Raw genomic sequence first — 25,238 nt, forward strand, 5'->3', positions numbered from 1 at the left:
ATGCATTGATTTTTTTTTTTTTTTTTCTGTTTGCTATTCTTGTTCTGGCTTTTTTTTTTTTTCAGTCTCATAAATTTAAATGACATTTGAGTTACAGAAGTTTGAAATCTGCAAAAGCAATTAGTAACTTCTGATTCGTGTTTTACTAGATAAACAGATTGAATCTGGTTATTTTATTCTCTGAAGGTAAGAATTCTGATGAAAGAAGGGTTAGAGAATCAATGCATGCAAAGAAGCCAAATAGATTAAAAGACTAATTAACTTACTGATTAAAATTTATCAGTAGATAGCAAGTATCTCTGAGTCCTCTCCTAGGATTAAAGAGAAAATTACAATGAAATGCAGCATGTTTGTAAAGAATCTAGTCTTATTAGACATTCCCAGCAGGATTTTTGTTTTCTTTGTGTTTTGAGAAAATAAAGAGGCAGGTGCAATATTTATTTATGTACTGAATTTTACAAAATCCTCTAAAAATAATTGAGAACAGTGTTGGAAAAGGTTGGATCTTTTTTTTTTTTACTTTCCTACATTACTTAGGAACATGCTCTTGTGACATAGAAAAGGCCACCTTTATTTCCAGGAAAAAATCCCAATTTCTTGTCATTCTTTTACTGCCTCTTATGGTTTTCTTCTGGGACATCTCTGAGTTGTTTTGGTGACATCTCTTTAGGTCATTTGCAGAGTAGATCTTCGTGGTTTTTGAGGCTCTGTCATGTCTCTCAGGCTGATCATATAGTACAGCATTAATATTTATGGTAATGTACTTTCCTGTTTCTATTAATAGAATTTTTAATGATTTACCTCCCCTAGTTCATTACTGGATTTCTCACTGGAGTACTTTTATTTTTGCAGTGAACTCTTACAATGGTTTTATGGTGAGTGGTAAGTAGAGCAGAGTGCGTTTGCTATATACTAAGCTTTGTATCACCCAGGCATTTTGTGTAACCAAAGGATGGAAACAACTCATCATTTTGAACTTTGCCTGTATGTTTGAATAATGCTGATTTCTCTTTTTCTGTATCTTAGCTTTTTTTTTTTTTAAGATTTTTTTTATTTATTTGACAGACAGAGATCACAAGTAGGCAGAGAGGCAGGCAGAGAGAGAGGGGGAAGCAGGCTCCCGGGTGAGCAGAGAGCCTGATGTGGGGCTTGTTCCCAGGACCTTGGCATCATGACCTGAGCTGAAGGCAGAGGCTTTAACCCACTGAGCCACCCAGGTGCCCCTATACCTTAGTTTTGAATATATAGTTTTAATATATATATATTTCTACCTTTTGGATAGGAAATATATTCATGTTCAAAATTCAAAAGATGAGAAAAGCTAATGAGTTCATTTTAAAAATTACTATGTAGGAGCCATATTGAGAGTCTTTTTCTCTTTGTAATTCTTTCTGCTCACGGCAAACTGGTTTTGATTCACATTTTTAAATGATGCCTTTTAGACTTTGTGTATTGAGCTTTTTTTGACACTGTTTTTGAGTTCATATTTTTCTGAAAATTTTTTCCTGAAATTTTTCACTTTGCCTAAGTGATAAGCAGTTTAAAAATATTCTATATAGGCTCTACTGTAGTTTTAAAATGCAGCTTCTTCAAAGCAACGTGTTGTCTTTTGGGAGATGACTACTTGGGGCCAGGTTTTTTTTTTTTTTTTCCTTAAGATTTTATTTATTTATTTGACAGAAAGATATCACAAGTAGGCAGAGAAGCAGACAAACAGAGAGGGGGAAGCAGGCTCGCCGCTGAGCAGAAAGCCCAATGCGGGGCTCGATCCCAGGACCCTAAGACCATGACCTGAGCCGAAGACAGAGGCCCAACCCACTAAGCCACCCAGGCACCCCAAGGGGCCAGGTTTTAATATGCTCTGGGAACTTAGTTTTTTCCCCACATTTTTTTTTTTTTTACTTAATTTAAAAATTATCAAGGAATTTTTAAATATACACAATGGAGTATGAATACTACAGGAATTCTTAGATGGTATGAATCTTAAAATACAGATCTAGTTTTCCAAGAACAAGTACCCATTTCAAAATGGAAGTCTCTCCCCAAATGGTCTGACTTCAGTTTTACTACTCATTTGGTAAAAAGACAAAAACATTTCGTCTGATATGGAAAGATCAGCAAGATAAATTAAGTGATAAAAGCAGGGAGCAGCACAGTGCATATTGTATATACATTTTTTTCCAAAAAGGGAAATAAAGTATGTTTTCATATTTGCTTGTATATGCCTAGAGTAACTTCAGAAGGATACAGTAAGCAGCCAGCAGAAAGCGGTTACCTGAGTTGTTAGACTACGGAAAGAGACTCTTAAACTTTCTGAGGTTGCTTGTTGACTTTTGAACCATGCGGAGGCATTAAAAATGAATTTAAAAATACATTTTTAAAATAAAAATTTATTTAAAAAATTACAATTTAAGAATATAGCACAACAGTAGTTATTTCCCTAGGGAAAATCCATAAATTTAGGTAGAAGTTCCTTTGACTATGCCAGATAAGCTCTGGACTGATAGGTATGAGAAATACGTTTAAAGATTACTTTTGTCGGGCACCTGGGTGGCTCAGAGGATTAAAGCCTCTGCCTTCGGCTCAGGTCATGATCCCAGGGTCCTGGGATCGAGCCCCACATTGGGCTCTTTCCTTGGTGGGGAACCTGCTTCCTCCTCTCTCTCTCTGCCTGTCTCTCTGCCTACTTGTGATCTCCCTCTGTCCAATAAATAAATAAAAAAAAAAATCTTTAAAGATTACTTTTGTCTTATCCCTACCCCCATATGGCAGAGAGCTTATTTGATTCTAACCTTCTTTCCTTCTTTTTTTTTTTAAAGGCTGGTGGGGTAGCAGGTGTCGCTGTTGACTTGATATTATTTCCTCTGGATACCATTAAAACCAGGCTTCAGAGTCCACAAGGATTTAATAAGGCTGGTGGTTTTCATGGAATCTATGCTGGCGTTCCTTCTGCTGCTATTGGATCCTTTCCTAATGGTAAAAATTACATTGATATTCTCACTTCTAGAAAACCAAGATAATGAGATTTACTTTCAGGATGCTATGTGATGTTACCCCGTGTGGAATTGCTCATATGTTGTGCTTATCTCTTGAATTTGTTTTCAATTCATTAACCCACTACTTTGAATCAGCTAGTGCTAGAGATCCCATTCCACTGTATTTGTAATAGAATAAAGCAATCTTTCTAAAATGGTTTTTCTTGTTAAAATTCCCAGTTAGAATCTTGAAAATGTTACTCTAATATTGCTTGTCATACCTCAGAGCCGTGGTTGTCACCCTTGCCCTCCCATGGAATCTCTTGGGAAGCTTTAAAAAATACTGATGCCTATGTCACCTCCGTAAGTTTAATTGGTCTGGGCTTTGCCTGGGTATCAGGGGGTTTAGTTGCTTCCTAGGTGATTCCACTGTGAGGCCGAGTTTAATAACTACTGCCGTGGAGATTCTTTGGGAGCACATGAACCTGAGAGGCCTTAAACCTTTTCCGTCTTAACTAAATTGCTCTTAGATGATACAGCCAACTCCCACTACCCTCCTCCTGTATACTCTCCTTTGAGTGTCTTGTTTTGTTGTAGGTTTGGAGTCACATTATGTGATTTATGGTCCTCTTACTTTGTAATCAGTATAATTTTTTTTTTTAAGATTTTTAAAATTTATTTGACAGACAGAGATCACAAGTAGGCAGAGAAGCAGGCAGAGAGAGAGGGGGAAGCAGGCTCCCTGCTGAGCAGAGAGCCCGATGTGGGACTCGATCCCAGGACCCTGGGATCATGACCTGAGCCAAAGTCAGAAGCTCAACCTACTGAGCCACCCAGGCACCCAGTATAATTTGTTTTTTTAAATCTACTTTTCAGTGTACTTTTTTCAGATACTTATTTTGTTTACTGACACTTTCAGTGGCACTCACTAGCAAAGCAAGCGAACAAAACAGTCACACACACACACTCAATTATAGACTAACCTCTGCTCTAGGAGATTCTTAAACTCGAGGTTTTCTCAGGATAGTTCATGAGGAATTCTTTCATGTTCACCTGACATTTAGGTGTTCATCTGTGTTCACCTGGAGCATAATATTCACATAAAGATAGATAGTGCAGAGAGAAAATAGTGTTTTGGTCCTTTGGTCTCTCTCTTTCTTCTTCTCCCTCTCCCAGCAGCCCTTAGAACAGCAAACTGTCTTTGAGGTTATCCCTCAATTTTCATTTGTCTTACTACAGTAAGGAGTTGACTGTAGGGAAGCTACTCTGGAGCACCTGCTCCCTGTCACATGTAGTTCTCTATGTGGGAGAGATGTAGCTGTTCCTAAATTTGACCACAGTGCCATCACCTGAGAGGTTAAAAAAGTACTGATGCTTGTGTCCCACTTTCAAAGATGTGATTTCCCTGGCCTGAGGTGTGGCCTGGGCATTGGAATTAAAAAACAAAAACAAAAACAAAACAAAACACCTCTTATGGTATTACCTTTATTGTTCTAAAAATTCTCTTTCTCTTAAAAATTGCAGAGAGGAATTCATGTTGGTAGATGGTAGTATTAGCAATAGTCTGTGGAGTACATGGGGCTGTCAGGCTCACAGGACTGTAATAGATTCTTGCTCGTAGGACTTCATGTATTTTCAACTTTTGCATGCGTGAGAAAATGTTTTTCTTGCCCTACTTACTCTGTTTTTGTGCCATCCATAGAACATCAGTGGATGGGTGGTGCTGGGTAGTCCATCAAAGTGCCTGTGGCTCAGAAATGGCCTTTTTATTTTTCTGTAAATTTTTGGTGAATGTTAATGTGGCCCCCCTTTTTTTTTTCTTTTACTGTTCGTTAAGGCTCTAGTCTGCCTACAATACACCAGTGTAACATTCAGTGGCTGTAGACTTTTCTTAGACCATATGGTGGTCCCCCCTTATCCGTGGTTTTGCTTTTGGTGGTTCAGTTACCCCTGGTGAGTCGTTTTCCAGAAGCAGATGATCCTCCTTCTGATGCATCATCAGGAGGTCGGTAGTAGCTTAATGCCACGTCACATGCCTACCTCGTTCATCTTACTGTATCTCACCATGCAGGCATTTTATCATCTCCTGCCATCACGAAAAAAAGGGTGAGTACAGTATAGGTATATTTGAGAGAGAATGACCACATTCACCTAACTTTTATTACAGTGCATTGTTCTGTTTCATTAATCTCTTACTGTGGCTAATTGATAAATTAAACTGTAGCACGGATATGTATGTATAGGGAAAATGCAGGATATACAGGGTCTGGCACTGTGCATCATTTCAGTCGTGTACTGGGGCTCTTGAACAAATACCTTGGGGATAAGGGGGGACTGCAGTATTCTGCACGGGTGAAGAGTTGGGGGAGAAGGGACTGAGGGTTGAAAGAGGAAACAGCAGACCCTATTCAGAATCTTTACTTTTATTTGAAGGGAGTGTAGAAAAACTGTAGGTTTTTGTTTTTAAAGAGCTGGAAGAGGGGAATCTAGGTGGCTCAGTCAGTTAAATGTCTGTCTTCAGCTTAGATCATGATCCCAGGGTCCTGGGATCGAGCTCCACATCAGGCTCTCTGCTCAATGGGGAGCCTACTTCTCTCCCTCTGCCTGCAGCTCCACCTTCTTGTGCTCACTCGCTCCTGCCATCTCTCTCTCTCTGTCAAATAAATAAATAAAATCTTAAAAAAAAAAAAAAAGAGCTAGAAGAGACTGTACATATCAGCCCAATTCCTTTTCTTTATTGTAACTTGTCCAGAGCCCCACTTGGAACCTTGTCACATCATTTCCAATTAGCGGTGTTTTCTTGGTTGTCACCTTGGAGAATTTTGGGATTTACATTTCATTTTTTTTTTTTTAAAGTAGGCTCCACACCCAGTGTGGAGTCCAAAGTAAGGCTTGAACTCTTGACCTTGAGATCATGACCTGAGCTGAGATCAAGAGTTGGATGGACCCAGGTGCCTCTGGGATTTACATTTCTAAAAGATTTTGTCTATCACAAATTTGCAATATAGTCTAAACAGGTTGAGGTGATTAACCAGGAAAACCAAGAAACTGGTAGCACTATTTTCCTTCCCTGGGGATGGGGTGGGAGGGTGAAATGTGTAGCAGGTAGAACTTATTGCTGAATTCGGTTATTTGGTGTACATTTGGTGAGTGTGCAGAAGTAGGGAAAGCCTTATTGAGAACCACTGTGGGAATAGGGATCTGTGTTAATTATGTAAAACTGTTTGCATTGGTCATTACTCCTTCAGTTACAAGAGTCCTCATTTGGCCCGGTGTTTTTATTTGTTAGCAGCCTGAGGAGAGTTTAAAAGCTCGTTGACTTTAACTGTTGAAAACTAATTTCACTATGAAGCTCTTTTTCTGAGTGTTTTAGACTTTAATGTGATTTTGTCCAAATGTCCTTCAAAAGATGAATTTGTCATTCATTTATCTTTCATGCCTTATCTTTTATGGAAGTGATAAACATCTTTTAATTAACAGTACATGGCAGGTTTTAAAAGCCCTCTTGTGCTGTTAAGATTAGTTCATGGTGATAGAGGTAGCTTTTTTGAGATTTTTGATTTCCAGTTGTAATTAAATAGTTGATTATTTCCTTGATGTAATGGTGACATGATATGGTAAAAAGTGGCCATAGCTATTTTGAGTGAATAGCAATAAAACATTATCAAATAGATGTTTTAGTTAAAGTATATGTTTTCAGTCTTAACCTGTCTATAAATCAGCGTAGTGGCTTGTTTTATTGTATGTAAAGATAATTAGGATCACAGAAATTCGTTATCTTATTCTAGAGTAATTACTAAAAAATGTCAAGTGACTTATTAATACAAAGTGGTGAATGTAACCTTAGCTGTTAGGCTCCCTCAGGGCTGGGATCATGTCTTCAGCATTTTTAGTAAGTCCAGGTTTGGGCATATAACATGGACACTGTAAATTCTACAAGAGTGGGGCAGGGGAGAAGAGTATGTGTTTCAACTATTATCTTTTCTCTTACCTCATAATTTAATAATTCGGGTTGTAATTGTTTTTGAGAAACATTTCTAAACAGTTTGAATATATATTTAAACTTTGTGAAAGACTGGTTTGTTTTAAATTTCAGCTGCTGCTTTTTTTATCACCTATGAATATATGAAATGGTTTTTGCACACCGATTCGTCTTCATATTTAATGCCTGTGAAGCATATGTTGGCTGCCTCTGCTGGAGAAGTGGTAAGTAACAAGTCATGCATATAAAATACTTAAGGAGTGCAAATCATGCCTGTATCTCTGGTACAGATGATACTTTATTTCATTTTTAAAAGATAGTTCTTTTAAGTTATGAAAGTCATAAACCCCAATAAATGTAAGTGGATTAAACATGATCGTTAAATGATAGAGTCTAGATAGGATGAAAGAAAAATCCAGCAATGTGCTATTTTCAAGAGACATTCTTAAAACATTATTTTACAGAAAGAATAAAATTAAGGAGATGGAAATAGATATCCATGCACGTTCCGGTGGCTTTGTATTGTGTCAGCATAACCGAGCTGGAACTCCATTTCCTAGGACTCCCTTTCCAGGATGGTTCCCTGTTGTGCAGGCTACAAGAGAAACCAGCACAACATTTGTAAGGTGGAAGCGAAGCAGTAGCTCTCTTGATGCTTACAGGGTTGGTGTTGGAGTCAGGCACTGGTACAGTTGATACACCTGGTCTACAGCCTCTCCAGTTCCTACTGGATCATGTCTTTCAGCTTTTCTGAATTCTTGGTTAGATATGTGGGCTCTGCAGTAAAGAATGCTAGATTATACTACGGGTAACCACATCATTGAGGTTGATGAGAAACAGATGGACCAGTTTGTCCTTGTACTTCCCCATTTCATATCATTTCATCCTTGCCCATTGCCTGCCCTCTGATTTCCGTCCTAACCCTAGAGGCAGAATCAACCGTTCTACCAAACTTGCTTAATTAGCTCCCACAATTACTGTTCACATCTATAGTAACTCTTTATTCTTATCACTTATAGTGGTTCCACTTGTCTGATAAACCCAAACTGATAGAGAAATACGAACCAAAAAGAGCTTATATGGTTATGTCAGTATCAGACAAAAAAAAAAACACTGAAAGCCAAAAAACAAAGAGACTGTTGTACAGTGATACAAGGAACAGTGCTTTGGGGACATGTAATAAACATGAACCTGGACTAAATAATAATGTCTCAAATTTTAAAGGAGAGATTGCCGGAAGTACAAGGAGAAATGACTAGAAATGTAATTTTTTAAAAATTTAATTTTTCTTTCCTCATGGTAAGTGTACCCTTTAATCCCCATCGCCTATCCCTCCACCCACCAAAACTATAATCTTTGTTGGAGATATTAACTTATATCTTAACACATATCCTAAGACCAAGCAGGCAGAAACATTTATTGAGACCATAGAAGATGTGAACAAGAAAATGACAAGATTGGGGTAATGAATATATATGGAGCTCTCCTCCTAACAGCTAAAGATTATTCATTTTTTTCTAGTATACCTGGCTCATTAATAAAAACATATGAACCAGTAGTACAACAAAGTGAATTTCAACTTAGTGTTGTGTAGAGACGATGTTGCACAGATCATTTGGTGTCTGATTATGATGGAGGAAAATTGGAAAGCAGTGATGAGACAGTCCATCTCTCAGTTCTCTTCTGTTGCTCTCCATGTCTGTCCTTATGGTGGTACCACATAGTCTTGATTATTGCAGCTTTGTGGTAAGTTTTGAAAACAGTAAGTGCGAGTCTTCCAACTTTGTTGTTCTCTGTCAAGATTGTTTTGCCTCTTCTGGGTCTCTTGAATTTTCTTGTGAATTTTAGAATCAGTTCATCAACTTATGTAAAAAAGGCAACTTAGATTTTGATATGGATTGCATTGAATCTGCAAATCAATTAGGGGACTCTTGCTATCTTAAAAATACTGAATTTTCTGATCTATAAATATATGATTTTCCGTTTATTTAGTGTTATTGAATTTTTTCACCAGTGTTTTGTAGTTTCAGAGTATAAGTTTTACACTTGTCTTGCTAATTATTTCTTATTTATTCTTTTTGGTGCTGTTCTAAATTAAAATTTTTTAAAATTTCATTTTCAGTTAGCTCATTGCTACTTATAGGAATAAATTCATTTTCTTATATTGATCTTGTATCCTGCAACTTTGCAGGACTCATTAATCAGTTCTAAAGCTGTTTGGTGGATTCTTTAGGATTTTCTATACATGAGATCATATCCTCTGCAAATAGAAGTAGTTATACTTCTTTCTTTTCATTCTCTATGCCTTCTATTTCATTTTTCTTGCCCGATTGACGTGGCTAAAAGCTCTAGTACAGTGTAGAATAGGAGTGGTGATAGTGTGCATCCTTACCTTTTTTCTGATCTCAGGAAGAAGGCATTTAGTGTTCCACTATTAAGTATAATGTTAGCTGTGAGGTTTACATAGATGTCCTTTATCAAATTGAGGAAGTTGCCTTCTTTTCGTAGCTTGTTGGGTGAATTTTTTTTTTTTTTTTTAACACTGTGAAGGTTGAGTTTTGTTCATGTTTGTGTTCATCTATTGAGATAATTATAAAACTAGTTTTTTATTTTGCTGATATGGTGTATTATATTAATTGATTTTCAAATATTAAACTATTCATATGTTACTGGGATAAATCTCACTTGATCATGGTATATAACACTTTTTACTTAGTGCTAGGTTTTGTTTACTAGTATTTTATTGAGGACTTCTAATTTATTCGTAAGAGATGTAAGTCTATAGTTAATTTTTTTGTCTTGCTGGTTTTGGTATCAAGGTTAAATTGATTTCATAGCAGGAGTTGGGAAGTGTTAAGATATTTTAAAGGAAGGTTATTTTAAAGAAATGTAGTTAGATTAATTATATCATTGTAGTCGATGAAAACATATCAGATTATTTCTGGGAAATCCAGGAGAAAAGGAATTATGGTGGAAATATTCAAAAAGCAGTGTCACTCTCTATGATAATATGAATTGGTGAGGTTATGATGGACAAAGATAAAAGATGATCTCTGTTCTCCTGTGGTATTTTTGTATCTTAAAAATTTATTTTTTGTATATGGAATATATAAAACCCTCTACTTTTCCATTATTGTAAAATAAATTTTCTTTAAGAATTTTAATTCTAGTATAGTTAACATATAGTGTCATACTAGTTTCAGGTGTATAATACAGTGATTTGACAATTCTATACATTACTCGATGTTCATTGTGATAAGTGTACTCTTAATTCCCATCACCTATTTTACCCATCCCCTCATCCATCTCCCCTCTGGTAACCATCCATTTGCTCTCTACAATTAAGAGTCTGTTTTTTGGTTTGTCTCTCTCTTTTCTTACTTTGTTTCTTAAATTCCACATAGGCAGGAAATCATATACTCTTTAGATCCATCCAGTTTGTTGGAAATGGCAAGATTCCACTGTACAATGAATTCTTAATCTAAGAAATCTGTTGTAGGGTTCCTTGAAGAGTGTTGAAATTAGCCTAAGAGACATTAAATTTACTAAAGTGGTTTTTTATAAAACTTCCTTTGACATTGTTTTAAAAAGGATTTTTCAGAACCCAAGTTAACTCTGGATTTTTTTTTTTTTTTGATTGCCTTCATGATTTACTGAAGTTAAAAAAGTGATGGGACTAACAGTGTATTAATTTTTGAGTAGCAATTGGTAATTCCTTCACGAGCTGTGGACCCCTCGGAGTCTAATGAAACCTGTGGCTGTCTCTCCAGGAAATTGAACGCGTGGGCATTTTGCATAGAATTTCTGGACATTTTTATTCCCTCTACTCTTACCCAAAGTAAGAACTTCTGTGCTTGAATTGCACTGGAAAATTAGCTTAAACTGCAATTTAAAATCAGTTTATACTTAATTTAAAAACAATCCTTTAACCTATTAGCTTAGGTTTAGATTTTTTTGTGTGTGATTATGTTTTGGCTTTAGGACCTCATTAACCTCATTATGCAGTACTTTTTGAGTATGTATATATATATATATATATATATATATATATATGAATAACAAGTTGTGAGAGTTTGAATGTCTCAGGTTGTGAAAGTCTTCCCTTGTGACATCTCTTGCCTCTCATTATTTTAGAATTGCATATTGCTTTAAGTTTAAATATTCTCATAAATTCAATATTTGGTTTATATTTTATAGTGTATTACTCAGAACAGGCAGCAAAAAGAGCTTGGCCTCTTACTTCATTTCACATCGGGCCATCTTGCCTGAAAGCTGGTTTACCTTGTTGAAGGACAGGCTTTCTTCACTTTGAAAACTTTGTCTCTTAGACTTAAGAAGAATATAAAAAGTGATATGTAATTAGGGTAAATAATGATTGTTAGATTAATTATGTAATGATACATATTTTCATATCTAGAATATACTGTATATTCTAATACTATCTGTAACTGACATTTAAAAAATACTGAAGCCTTTATTGTTATGTGTGTGAACTCTTGGGTGCAGGAGGTGGTGTAGGTGGATGTGAGCTAGGAAACAAGTGTCTGTAACACCGGAGATAAATAGTCCTGGGACAGTCATATTTTTATTATGTCTCTTAGGATCTCTATGGTTCCTTAGGTGGTGAGGCCTCATATCAGAGGCCTTTTTATATTTCCTTTGATGCTTGGAGAATTTTAAAAAGAGAAGTGATCAGTAGTGGATATATAGAATGACTTCATAGGTGAAACATATCTTGATGTTGAGATTTGTTTGAATTTAAATTTAGTTACAGGGTCATGTGTTGAAAAGATTTTTAGAGTTTTTGTGGAAATGTTGATTCTGATGCTCCAGTTATCTTACTGTACTTTTTTTTTTTTTTTAAGATTTTATTTATTTGAGAACAAGTGAGAGTATAGCTCGGGGCAGACAGAGGGAGATGGAGAAGCAGACTCCCTACTGAGCAGGGAGCCTGAAGCAGGGCTTGATCCCCCGACCCTGGGAGCATGGCCTCAGCTGAAGGCAGATGCTTAACCTACTGAACCATCCAGGCGATCCTATCTTTGCACTTTCTTTTTTTTTTTTTTTTTTTTTTTTAAAGATTTTATTTATTTATTTGACAGAGAGAGATCACAAGTAGACAGAGAGGCAGGCAGAGAGAGAGAGGGAAGCAGGCTCCCTGCCGAGCAGAGAGCCCGATGCGGGACTCGATCCCAGGACCCTGAGATCATGACCTGAGCCGAAGGCAGCGGCTTAACCCACTGAGCCACCCAGGCGCCCTCTTTGCACTTTCTTAAAAAAAACTTCCAAACCATTCAGTATCTATTTTCTCTGTTTTCTTAATAAATGCTTGAGAAATGTGGGGCGCCTGGGTGGCTCAGTGGGTTAAAGCCTCTGCCTTCGGCTCGGGTCATGATCTCAGGGTCCTGGGATTGAGCCCCGCGTAGGGCTCTCTGCTCAGCGGGGAGCCTGCTTCCCTCTCTCTCTCTCTCTCTCTCTGCCTATCTCTCTGCCTACTTGTGATCTCTGTCTGTCAAATAAATAAATAAAATCTTTAAAAAAATAAATAAATGCTTGAGAAATGTATATACTGCCTTCTGATTTTAGTGACTTGTTTCAGTTTCATGGAGCATAAATTTTTGGTTTCAGATTCATACAGGTGTTGTTGCTAAAAATAAGAGAAAGAAATGGATGAATTGTTTTAAATTTTTTTTTTTTATTTGTTCGAAAGAGAGAGCACGAAAGGGGAGAAGTCAAAGGGAGAAGCAGACTCCCTGCTGAGCAGGGAGCCTGATGCGGGACTCGATGCTCGGACTTCAGGATCATGACCTGAGCTGAAGGCAGTTGCTTAACCAACTGAACCACCCAGGCGCCCCAGAAATGGGTGAGTTTAGGAGAAACAAATTTTCATGAGTAGAATAAAAAGGAGTGGAAAACAGAAACATTCATTGCTGTCAGTGGTTGGAAAGGTCTAGAGATGTAGAGAAAATAGGTAATTCAGTGGGTGGTTGTTCTGTAACATTTACTTTGATAGAAGATTGTTGCACTGCAAATAGATTCCTTAGAAACAACACATTTTGTTGGTATCTACTGTGTCCACACAGTAGATGTTGTTTCAGCAACTCTTAAGTGTATGAGAGAAACAAAAGCACACTGCCCTAGTAACTGTTCTCTATAGCAGCACCTTGATTAAAACTTAATGATGAATCAATAAAACTATAATTACAACCCTCTACCTTATGTTTGTAGTTTGGAATACAGTGAAATCGATCACATAAGATTTAATACATAACAACAGTAAGAGAGGCGTTCTGTGCCATTTTTATGAGGAAGTTTGCTGCACCAAATCTCTAAATCCCTACCTCAATTATTTCACAGCTCAGCTTTCATCAGACACAGGAGACACCCTGAGAGAAGTAGAATCTGTAATTAGATCAGGAGGGTTGGGGGCAGGTTTACTCTAATGCAGCAGATGTTATAACATGACAGCAATAGTGATTTTTTTTAAAGTCTTTAAGATTTGATTTTTCCCAGGTCTTATCCTGCCTTTTGCCTAAGTTCATGTTGTTTGCAGAAATAAAAGAATATTGAAATTTCTTTGCAGCCTAATGCAGCCAGTCTGAATTTAATGTTTGCCTGGGTGACCTGTGTGGATATCCTGATACACACAAATGCTGGTTGATTATCCTTTCTGGCCGCATTCTCATTTGCAACTGAGAAAGCTAGTAAATAAATTGTATCATGTTTTGTAGATGCTTTGCCAACAGCCTCTGCCAGTAACTCTCCAAGTGTAGCCCAGAGAGCACCTAGGTTAGACTCTGTGGCCTGGGCAGTAAGTTACAAATAATGATTTTTGGAGACGGCACCAGGAACCCTGCATTTTAAACAAGCTTCCTAGGTGGTTTTGGCGCTCAGTGATATTTAAGCACCACTGATTTAGCGTTATCAAACATTTAGCGTTATCCCACTACTACATATTTTGACTGAGTTGGTTCAGCAGGCCCACACTCAGGAATCTGTTAGCTCCTGGGCGTAGTGGCATGAGGAGCTCCAGCCACATGCTGCTCAGAAGTGCAGTTCCTTGTGTCTTCCTCTGAGTTAGATCTGTGCAGAGCTCCTGAAAGGCCTAGTTGAGGAACTGGCTAGTTCTGAGGGTGGCAGCACACTTGGACATATTGATTTGGATTTTGAGAATAAAGTGAGGGTTGCACCCAGGCTTGACATTTTCTTGGGGGCCCATGCCATCCAAGAGCCTTGAAAGCGAAGGCAATTGATGTTGTTTAGCTTATCTACTATCTGACAAGGTCATTGGACCTCCCGTGTGCTGTAGTCCATTCAGGGCTCATTGGTTATCAGTGTATGGATTAAGCACATCATTAGCACCTCTTCCCCCCCCCAGCCCCCCAACTTCCCCATTGAATTGGCTACTTGGAAGTTCATTCCTTGATGGAGTCAGGAGTGCTCGTCAGCAACAAAGCATAGTGCATATGTTAGTTACCATTGTGTTTCTCCAGGTGGGGATTTAGGCCATTTTTTATTGTGTTGTTAATATGTTTTAAAATGTATTTATAGGGGCACCTCCTCTGGCTCAGTTGGTGAAGCGTGCAACTCTTGATCTCAGGATTGTGAGTTCAGGCCCATACTGGCTGTAGAGATTTCTTAAAAAAAAAAAAAAAAAAAAATTAATGGGTGCCTGGGTGTCTTAGTCAGTTAAGCCTCCGATTCTTGGTTTCGGCTCAGGGCATGATCTCAGGGTCATTAGATGTAGTCCTACGTCAGGCTCCTTGCTCAGTGGGGAGTCTGCTTAAGATTCTCTCCCTCTGCCCCTTCCCCTTCTTGCACACACTGTCTCTTAGATAAATAAATCTTTAAAATGTGTGCAGTTGCATGTCCCGTCCACGGAGATAGGGTGGTTAGAAGAGAGGACAGCTGCCCCGGAAGTGAAGGATGCTTCTTCACTGAGGAGGAAGCCTGCAGTGATGCTGTAGTTGGAGTTGCTTATGTATGTAAAGGTGAAGGAGGCAGAAATGTACAGGTATCGCTAGGAGACTTGCTTTACAATTAGAAGCTGAGACCACACTGTCAGCTAGTTAACCATGTGCAAAACACGCACTTCTGATGTATTTAAGCACACGCGTCGTGGGGTTATGCTAAGGCAGCCTTTGGCCCTGCTCTGTTTATTTCTTAGTGTCTCTAGGAACGTTTTTTTCCTTTCTTTCTCTCTTTTTTTTCCTTAAAATATTTTATTTTTTTAAGTAATCTCTGCACCCAACATGGGGCTTCAATTCACAACCCCGGGATCAGGAGTCGTGTGTCCACCACCTGAGCCAGTCAGGCTACCCTGGAACCTCTCCTCTCCCCTCCCCTCCCCTCCCCTCCCCTCCCCTTTTTTTGGCTTCAGGCCCTAAAGTCTCTGAGGCACACAGACATTTTAATAGCTCCTAAGAACAATAAACTGTAAGAACTACAAACAAAAAATTATCTCAAGAATCTAAAAAGTAAGTCACTTTTCATTGTCATCCTTTAAAGCCTGTCTCTTTCGTATCTGTTCCTCACTTGGACCTCTTTGATTCCTGTTACGTAGGCTGGTTTCCTTCAGCTCCTGTTTCCCCTGCCATGCCTGTTGCCCTTAATTAGAAGTATGGATTTAGAGAAAAAGTCCTTATTGTGCTCTAGGCATTGAGGATAAAACGACAAGATGTGATACTGCCTTTAAGAGGTTTGCCGTCTGCAGGTGGAGAAGGATGTGTAAGGTGTAAGTACACAGGGGTTACAGGTATTTTAAGAAAAGTGAGTACAAGGTACAATGAGAGCCTGAGAAGAGAAGGAATGGTTGGTTTTGTCCAGATGGGTGTGGATTTAGGAAAGGCCTAATAGAACAGCTAATCCTCAAGCTGCATTTTAGGGTATGATTGTTAGGTGGATGGGTGCAGGGAGGGATAATCAAGGGTACTGAGAAATCCTTATGAGACACTTTCAAGTTCTAAATGGAGTGTGGGTGTGACTGGGCCATCATGAAATGAGGGCGGGGGTGCTGGATGGCCTGGGCTGTTGTGGAAGGAGTTTGGCCATTACTCTTTGAAGGGCTTTGCAAAAGGGCAACATTGGTTGGGACTTTAAGGACCTCTCCTAGTTACTGTGTGGAGGTGGACGTGGTGTTGGAATGGAGGGGAGGAAACTACTACAGAAGCCCAAGGAGAGAGCGAGAGATGAGCAGAGCCTCAACTAAGGCATGGTGTACACAGAGAGAAGGTGAATTTGAGGGCTAAAAGGTAGAATTGGCATAAAGCTGGCAGTTCTTTCAAAAGCCCTTCCAAAAGCATTCCTCTAGTGCATATTTCTTCATGGATGCCTTCGTTACTATGTTCTGTGTGTGTGTGTGTGTGTGTGTGTGTGTGTGTGGTACACATGCTTAAACTCTCAGAGGGATCCTTGTGAGCTAAGTCGCTAGTGCTTTCCCCCTGTCCCAGCCATCTGAGCCTGAGGAATGTGCAGTGGGGGGAAGAAGAAGGGTAAGGAAGGCAGGGCTTGGAAGTCGGTCCAGGCATGGCATGATCCATGTCTGATGATGACCCTGCTTAAAGGAGAAGCATGAATGTATAGAGAAATTTTTTAGGGAGGCTTTTATAAAGAAGAGTCTGTACTGCCATCCCTCCAGTGTTTTTTTTTTTTTTTTTTTTTTTAAAGATTTTATTTATTTACATATTTTTAAAGAGAGAAAGAGCGTGAGAGAGGGTGAGCAGTGGTGGGGGGGTGTGTGCAAAGGGAAAGGGAAAGGGAAAGAGAGAGAATCTCAAGCAGACTCCCAGCAGAGCTTGATGTGAGGCTCCATCCCAAAATCTCGAGATCTTGATATGAACTGAAATCAAGAGTTGGCCACTTAACTGACTGAGCCACCCAGGTACCCCCATCGCCCCAATTTCTTGATGACCTCCTTTTTAAACACTTCAGATTGTTTCCTGTTTTATAGGTTTTCTTTCCCTGGTTTGCTATGCAGCATTGGTTCAGATGGTATTGAATCATGATCTAGGAGAGTTTATTTCATTGACTGTCTTATTTAGTTAGTGGTCAAGAGGGAAGGGAAGCTCTGTGTTGGCTTTTTGTTTAAGAGCAGTATCACTTTTTGGAACACAATTAAATTAAGCTAGTTTTATAGACAGTGAACAAGATTTTCATGTAAGATGATGAAGTTGAAATCGTTTCAAGCCACAGGAGTGTTATTCGATCAGTTATTACCATCACATTGTAAATGGAAAAACCAAATACTTCCCTTCAGGGGACCAAACTAGTGAAGATATGATTAGCCACTTCTGCGCAAGCCTGCACTTTGTCAGTGACAAACCTTTACTTTCTCAGTTATTGTTTTGTTAAGATTAAGGTTCTTGGTGACATAAGGAATTAAGTGCCACTATTACAAAATGGCTTTGATTTGTAATTGTGTACTCTTCAATATTTGAATGTCTGTTCTATGTCTATCACTGGAAATTGGGTATATTTATTATATAACTAGAGAATATATTGAGGACTTCTGTAAGGAGGCAGTATATGGCTCATAGCTGGCAAGTAATACAGATCAGGGTCGAAACCCTGACTTGTCACATAGCCTACTTACTGTGTGTCAGTAGACCATTTCCTTAACCTCACTGAACTGCTCTTTTCCTTATCTTAAAAAAAAAAAAATGGCTAATACTACCCCACGCACAGTTCTTCTAAGGATGAAGTGACACATCACTTACAAAGTACGCAGCCTAGCATCTGATCTGTAAAGTGTCCAGTAAATGTTGGTTCCAGTCCATGCCACAGAAAGTACAATATTAGGCACAGTTGCAAAGTTTTATAGTTTTGGGAGGAAATCCGTTCAGAAGATGAAATTAAAATTCAAAGAATTTCAGTGACTCGTTGAAGGTTTCCCAGCTGCTGTGGACAGTAAAACATCACTGTAGAATGAGGAGTTAGAGAGCTGCTTCTCTGCGTACTTCCAGGAGCACCTTCATCTTCTACTTTCAATGGACTATTTTTAAAATGGCAGAAGTGGTGCAAAACTAGAGACGAGATGTGTATTACTCGGGTAATATTGTGAACTCTAATCACTATAGGGTTTTTCTTCTATTTTTAAAAGTTTTTTTTTTTTTTTTAAAGATATTTATTTATTTATTTATTTGACAGAGATCACAGTAGGCAGAGAGGCAGGCGGGGGTGGGGGAGGAAGCGGGCTCCCTTCTGAGCAGAGAGCCCAATGCGGGGCTTGATCCCAGGACCCTGGGACCATGACCGGAGCCGAAGGCAGAGGCTTTAACCCACTGAGCCACCCAGGTGCCCCTATTTTTAAAAGATTTTTTAAAGTAATCTTTACCCCCAACATGTGGCTCAAACTGAGAGCCCCAAGATCAAGAGTTGCGTGCTGCGTGGACCGAGCTAGCCAGCTGCCCCGTTGTGAGTTTCTTAAAATAAGAAAAGGTCAGAGTTCTAAAATGTGCCGTTGGTTACTGTGGTAGACAAAATAATGGTCCCCTAAAGATGTCCTAGACCCTAAAACCTGTGAATATGCTACCTAAGCATGGCGAGAAGAACTTCGCAGATCAGATAAAGTTCAGGATCTTGGGTTGGGAAGATCTTCCTGGATTATCTAGGTGAGCCCAATGTAATTATAAACGTCCTTATAAGAGGAATGCCGGAAGTGTCAGGGAGAGAGGTTTTAAGATGCTGTACTCTGTCCTGAAAAGAGAGAGAGGGACCACAAACCACAGAATGCAGGTAGCCCCCCAAAATGAGGAAATAGATGCTCCTTTGGAGCCTCCAGAAAGGCTCCAGAAATTCACCTGGCTGGCAGTTGAATTTTAGCTCAGTAAGACTTGTTTTGGAATTCTGACCTCCACAAGTGTAAGAGTAAATTTGTGTTATTTTAAGTCTCTGAATGTGTGGTAATTCATTGCTGTCAGAAGAGCAATAGGAAACTAATACTATTAGCATTAAATGCCAGTCTCCTCCACTGTGAGATTTTATGTGGGTCACAGTCTGTGCATCTGTCTGTGGGGCCTTTGTCGTCACCTGTGAAATCATGGCTAATTTCTGTTATGGAAAGGAACAAAATTGAAAAAGCCATTTCAGGCTTAAGTCTTGTGTAAAATTGTATGAACAGCCTTCAGAAACAAAACCTCAAAAGATGAAGTCATTATTTTTGTTGAGAAGACTATTAACTTTCTGTCCAGAATGGAGATAATCAAGGACAGTAGTTTTGTCAGACAAGAGAAGACTAATAGCTACAAAAATCAAATTTTTTTTCTAATGCCTACTGACTATTTATGTAAGTGGGAAGAGTCTTATAAGTAAGAAAGGTATGATGAACTTATGTTCCCCTATCCATAGATAAAATTTAAACCCTAAAGATGGTAAATTAGGAGTTAGAAATTGCCGTCAAGGTCTTTTATCACCTGCTGTGATTCCATTTGTAACCAGGAGATGGCAGAATTGACACACAGATGAACTGTTCAGTTACGGGGTTTTGGTTTCAAGTGATGGAATAGATATACTATATATATTAATTTGGAAACCTGCTTCCCACGGTTTTGAGAATTACACAAAGAATGTGGAATAAAAAACAAGTAAATTATGCATTTGAAAAATTTTCAGGGTGTCATGAGGTTTCTCTCCCTCATATTAATTTGCCACATTGGAGTTTACTCTGCGAAGTCAAAAGCAGCTTTTGCTTTGTGATTAAATTTTGGCCATATTCACCTTATTTAGGTTTCTCTGTTGCACTTACTATAGATTTGCCTGTCAGAACTTGAAGAATTTGCTGATACTAAGCTTTGCAACTTTAAAGTGTATTAGGTATATATAAATATGATAGCTCTTTGACGAGAAATAATTCTGGAGATGATAATCAAAAGATATGACTTTCACCCTTGCTTCCTTAGCCAAGTAGTACTCTGGTCTTCAATAACTTCTGTCTCAGACTGCTATATATGTAAACAGGCTGACAATTGGCTTCTAATCATCAGAGGCATATTAATAGGCTGTTATTAGATTTCCCAGAGAAAAATAAGAATCAGGTCAGTTATTGTGAGCTGTGCTGGCATAGTTGGGGAAAGGATATAATGTTAATGGAAAGCACTATCGGTGATGCCCAGTGACCTTGAAGAGCGTTTCAAGAGTGAGAGGACGAGGGTGCCAGGGTGGCTCGATTGGTTAAGCACCTGCCTTCAGCTCAGGTCATGATCTCAGGGTCCCGGGATTGAGCCCCATGTTGGGTTCCCTGCTCAGTGGGGTGTCTGCTTCTCCCTCTCTTTCTGCTTCTCCCATGCTATGTGTGTTTCCTCTCTCAAATGAATAAATAAAATCTTTAAAAAGTTAGAAGTGATAGTGTGACAAGCTGGCAGTGAGCTGTGTGGTACAGAAGGTGGCTGTGGCAGTGAAAGGTCCAGAGACTGAGCAGCATCTCTCTTTCTCCTTTGCTGTCGTTACCAAATGGGAGGCTGAAGTTCACGGTAGTTTTTCTTTTTCACAAACTTAGTCTTATGACCTAAAGTTCTGGATCTTGGTGTTTAATAAATACTAAAAGGAGACATTCAGCTCTCCATTACAAAAATAAATTAATAAACATGTCAGGTAAGTTTTTATTTATGTCAGAGAAAGAAAAATCTTGATAGCAGCTTCATTCTAAATTTTAATCTAATTATCATGTTTTTGGTATGTTTAATTCTAATGAAGCCAGTATTGCATTTTAATGTTGATAAAAGATGGGAACATGTATTTTCTTTATGTAAAACCTTTGTCATTTTGTCTATGGATAGACCTTTGACGTACAAAAGACTCTTGGGTTTAATGAAAATGCCACCATTGCTGTGTCATAGATTCAGTATTGAACCCTAGATTTGTGAGGAAAGAATGCTCTGAAGAATGGATTTACTGAGAGACCCGCAGATGACATTATTTCCTTTCCTGGAATCATAGTCCCATAACATGTTTTTGTTCTTGTGCAGTGAAATACCCTGTTGTGGCTCACATTCAAATCCAAGAAAGATCAGAGTTAATAGAAAACCAAATCGAAGGCAGCAGAGTTACTGGAGGAAGTAGAGAGTGGCCTCTCTGTTCTCCCGAAATCGCCATGCTGCGCAAGTCAGGAGACCGTGCTGGCTGCTTTGTACCTCTTCAGTTAGTGAGATTGCTTTTCATCCCAGAACCTTTGCAAAGTTTTTGTTTTGCTTCTGTATTTTTAAGAGATAAAACCATAATGTAAGAACATGAGGGGTTATGAAGCATGAAGTTCCATAAATATTTATGCCAAGCCACACGAGTAGACATTTCCTATTTTCTTGACATATTGGGGTCATTCTTCACTCTTGACCTCTTGAATTGAAAAATACAAGGAGTTAGTGAACCTTTTTCTTTACTCTTTCCTTTTTTATTTGTTTATTTTGATTTCTTTAATGAGTGTTAGATGCTGGGAGCTATCCTTTTAGATTCATGTAAGTTTTAATAAACTTTATTTTCTGTCCTAGTTTATAAGTATGGATTTAAAAGTTTATACACTTATCAAGAGTAACACGATTTATACCCAGTTTCAGGCCTTAGTGGTAAGGTGTGTAGTGTGTGTGTGTGTTCGCACACACGCACACATGCAATTATCTCTAAATTAAAAATAAATATTTGTCAAGACTAATAAGTAGAATTGCATTGAAAAGCACATTTTATTTTATGATTTTTTGTAAGATTTTATTTATTAGAGAAAACATGATTTGGAGGAGGGTCAGAGGAAGAGGGAGAAGTGGGGAGCTCCATTTGGGGCTCCATCCCAGGGCCCCGAGATCATGACCTGAGCTGAAGGTAGATGCTCAACTGACTGAGCCACCCAGGCGCCCCCCAAAAACATTTTAAATTAGCCCTTTCATTTTATTTTCTCCCTCAGTTAAGATCTTTGGTCCAGAGTAGATGTATTTACCCTTTGATATTATGTTAAAGTTACCAAGTTGTAATATCTATTTTTAGAGAATTTAGAAATGCCGGGAGGTGGAAAAGTTGGAGAAATGTTACCTGTAATCCCAGTTTGTTTTTTCAAGTCTATGTAACTATATATGTAGGTAATCTAATGTTCAGTACAAAGATAAAAATATTTTTAAAATTCTGGAGGAGAGCTTGTGTGGCTAAGTTGGTTAAGCAGTAGACTCTTGATTTCAGCTCAGGTCATGTGGGATTGAGCCCTTTGTCGGGCTTTGCGTTCAGCACAGAATCTTCTTGGGATTCTCTCTCTCCCTCTGCCACTTCCCCCACCCCCCGCCCCCAAGTAAATCAGTGAACCTTTAAAAAAAAATTGTAGAATATTGGCTGATGACCAGTCAGGTGTTGAGTATGGACCAGTCAGGATTCTAGTCAGTTGGAATCCTAGAGCAGGGCCCAGGAGTACCTGGAGTTTCTCCTCAGTTGTTGTGTGCAGTAGTCAATGGGGTGGCGGGTGAGGGTCAGGGTGCTGAGGTGGGGAGCTAGTTGAGGCTGGGGTGGGTGGGGAGATGGCAGATGAGATGTACCCAGCTGATGAGCAGCTTTGCCCCTATTGATGTGTGCGTTATTGACAATAGAGCAAAAGCCCTTTTGGTTCATTCTTTCAACCTATTTTCATGTGAGCACTTGATGCTGTTCTAGGCATTGGGGGTTCAGAGCACGTAAATGTGTTTCTTGCCCTTGAGGTGGTTATAGAGTGATGGGCTTGAGACAACATGGCAGGAGGTGTGAGGATCGATATAGAACAAGGGAGGGGAGGTTCTGGGCTGACAAAATAATGCGTGTCCATTAAGGGTCTAAGGTTTTTAGGCTGAAAAAATACCTTTGACATCTTGCACTGAACCTGTACATTATCCCCTTTTAACCCTAGTTTTAAAATTTTCATAGAAATTACTTCTTTTTTAGGATGTAATTAAATTATGTATTTTAGGTTGCCTGCCTGATACGAGTTCCTTCTGAAGTTGTTAAGCAGAGGGCACAGGTATCTGCTTCTTCAAGAACGTTTCACATTTTCTCTAACATCTTATATACAGAGGTGAGATGTGTTTTTAAACTTTTTTCCTTTTTGAGAAAGATTTTATAGTAGCTATTAGGAATATTGTGATTCTTATCCCAGGAGTCTTAGAAGAGACCATAAAGCTAAATTTAATGCTGGGTCACAGTATCTTTTTATGCTAAGATTATCTTTGCCTTTTCTTTGTTTTCAAAGTTTAATTTAAAATTTCCCCCCAAATTTCTGAACAGTGCATACCGAGTATCACTACTGTGTATGTGTCCTACATTGTAATTGTCCTGTAGTAGTTTCAGAATCAGACATGAAATAAATCGTAAAAATGTGAAGTGAATAAAGATATATTAAAATGTTACTACAGAACTTGAGGACCCATGGAAGAGAAGTGTAGTAATGGACGTAGGGACTTGCATTATAAAGTTTATATTAAAGTTATTTTTTTCCTTGCTAATGTTACATTATGGGTCAGAAGTCAGTCTTGCTGGCCCTGTCGGAAGGGACCAAATTTTTACAGAAGCCTTCTTAAAAAAACAAATAGTACTCAGTCACGTGGAAATTTTCAGTGAGTCTAGGTTTTAGAAAAGTTATTCTTCTTAATGGTCCCTTTGTCACTTTGGTGAAGAGGTACTGAGTATTTAATCATAGGATCATGAGATCAGTCCAGTCGAGTCAAGGGACCCTGTTGTGAATCATGTGGACAGTTAAGTAAGTCGCGGCTTGTCCAGAGATATTTATCACTGTGGAGGGATTATTAGTGAATTTCTGATGTCTTCTGATTGAAACTGTGAAATATAATTATGTTTTTATGTGAAGGGATGATTGGCTTTATGTATGCCTTTGCTTTTGGAAATGTATTTATTGAAAACAAGTATGATTTTTCAAGCAGAAATGTTGAAAACAACTGAGTTAGTCCATTTGATTATTTTAGAGATATTCCTATTTTAAAGGGAGCTGACCTGAGCCTTGTATGCTTTAATTTATAACCTTTAGCCTCTTACGGAACTGTGGTCATTGTAAATGTTTTAAAACTCTGACTTCAGAGAAGTTACAAAGGTAAAATTCTGACTAGAGAATGTCATTCAGAACTCTCTGCTGTTCTAGCTTTCTGAGCTCTTGGCCTTTTGTTTGTTTCAGGGCGTCCAAGGATTATATCGAGGCTACAAAAGCACAGTTTTAAGAGAGGTAACTCACTGAATTTCCAGTATTGAAGTGCAAAAGAATGATATACTTTGTTGAATAAATTTATTCAGAGAAACTGCTTTAAAAATTTAAGAGAAATTATGATCACTTTTTGAAATAGTTTAGTCTTATCCTGGTTCTTAGATCTAACAAATGGGCAGAATGGGTTTGCTGAAAGAGCAGTCTCCCTGGTGAGAACAGCACCCAGCCTGTGGTGTGGTTGTTGCTGGGGTGGCCGAGTGTCTCCTTTGGCTGAAATAGTAAGAAACAACTGCTAAGGGTAAGATACCAAGTTAATTACCAGAATACACTGAATTAACGAACACTTGGTGATGAAAGAAGCGCTTGAGGAGACAAGTGTCTCTAAAGTCTGTGTCGTGTGGTCAACTCTTGTCTTCCCGATAACAAGGTGTGATGAGCTGGGGCGTTCCGTTGGGACTGGGGTGCTGGCCCTGCGGGCGGCTTGCTGCTCAGTGTGTGCCCAGCAGCCACTTCACTTCTTGTGATTACTAACGAAGTCAGGGATTCAGTATGTTTCTCTGCTGTTAGTGGAAAAATCAAAGTGATACCAGTATCTTCCTACAGGAAGTACGTCTTAATTTTTGCCTCACATAGAGGACAATATTTTGAAGTTTAAAAGTTGGTTTATGCAAGATTTATGACAGTCTTTGTCTGGTTTGGGATATAATTTTTTTTTTTTAAGAGTTTAAATCCTAGGATTTTTTTTCAGCTTTATTGAGATATAATTGACAACTAAACTTGTAAGGTATTTAAAGTGTACAATGTGATTATGATTTGATACACACACACACATATATATCTAATGAATGGGTAGAATGGGTTTATATATAATATGTGTGTGTGTGTGTGTGTGTGTGTGTGTCTATATGTATACATTGTGAAAAGGATTGGGACTTAATTTCCTATTAAAGAAAATACAAAGGGGAATCTGCATACCCTTGCTCTGTATTCTTTTTTTCTACTTGGAGTTCCCTGGGTGCTAAAATATTTGCATTTATAACAATGTTTTTAATTTAAATAAATATTGCTCTAATTAGCAGAACATTGAAATTGCCTGAAATCCCTAATTTTATTCCTAGGTAGTTCTTGTGTG

General features: G+C 38.5%; 1 protein-coding gene across 3 annotated transcripts in view; it reads left to right on the plus strand.

Annotated features, from left to right (window-relative positions):
• The window catches only part of SLC25A26 (solute carrier family 25 member 26), a 129,475-nt gene that overhangs the window by 13,151 nt on the left and 91,086 nt on the right, over positions 1-25,238 (plus strand). Inside the window, exons 2-5 of one of the 3 annotated variants that reach the window (XM_032867344.1) lie at positions 2,820-2,976; positions 7,072-7,181; positions 22,865-22,969; positions 24,080-24,127. In XM_032867344.1, the coding sequence (XP_032723235.1) occupies positions 2,820-2,976; positions 7,072-7,181; positions 22,865-22,969; positions 24,080-24,127 (420 nt within the window). The remainder of the gene's footprint in view (positions 1-2,819; positions 2,977-7,071; positions 7,182-22,864; positions 22,970-24,079; positions 24,128-25,238) is intronic. The other 2 variants (XM_032867345.1, XM_032867346.1) reach the window with 2 other exon arrangements.

This window comes from Lontra canadensis, unplaced genomic scaffold (assembly GCF_010015895.1).
Source record: "Lontra canadensis isolate GAN:19392208 unplaced genomic scaffold, GSC_riverotter_1.0 scaffold34, whole genome shotgun sequence".
NCBI classification, from domain to species: Eukaryota; Metazoa; Chordata; class Mammalia; order Carnivora; family Mustelidae; genus Lontra; species Lontra canadensis.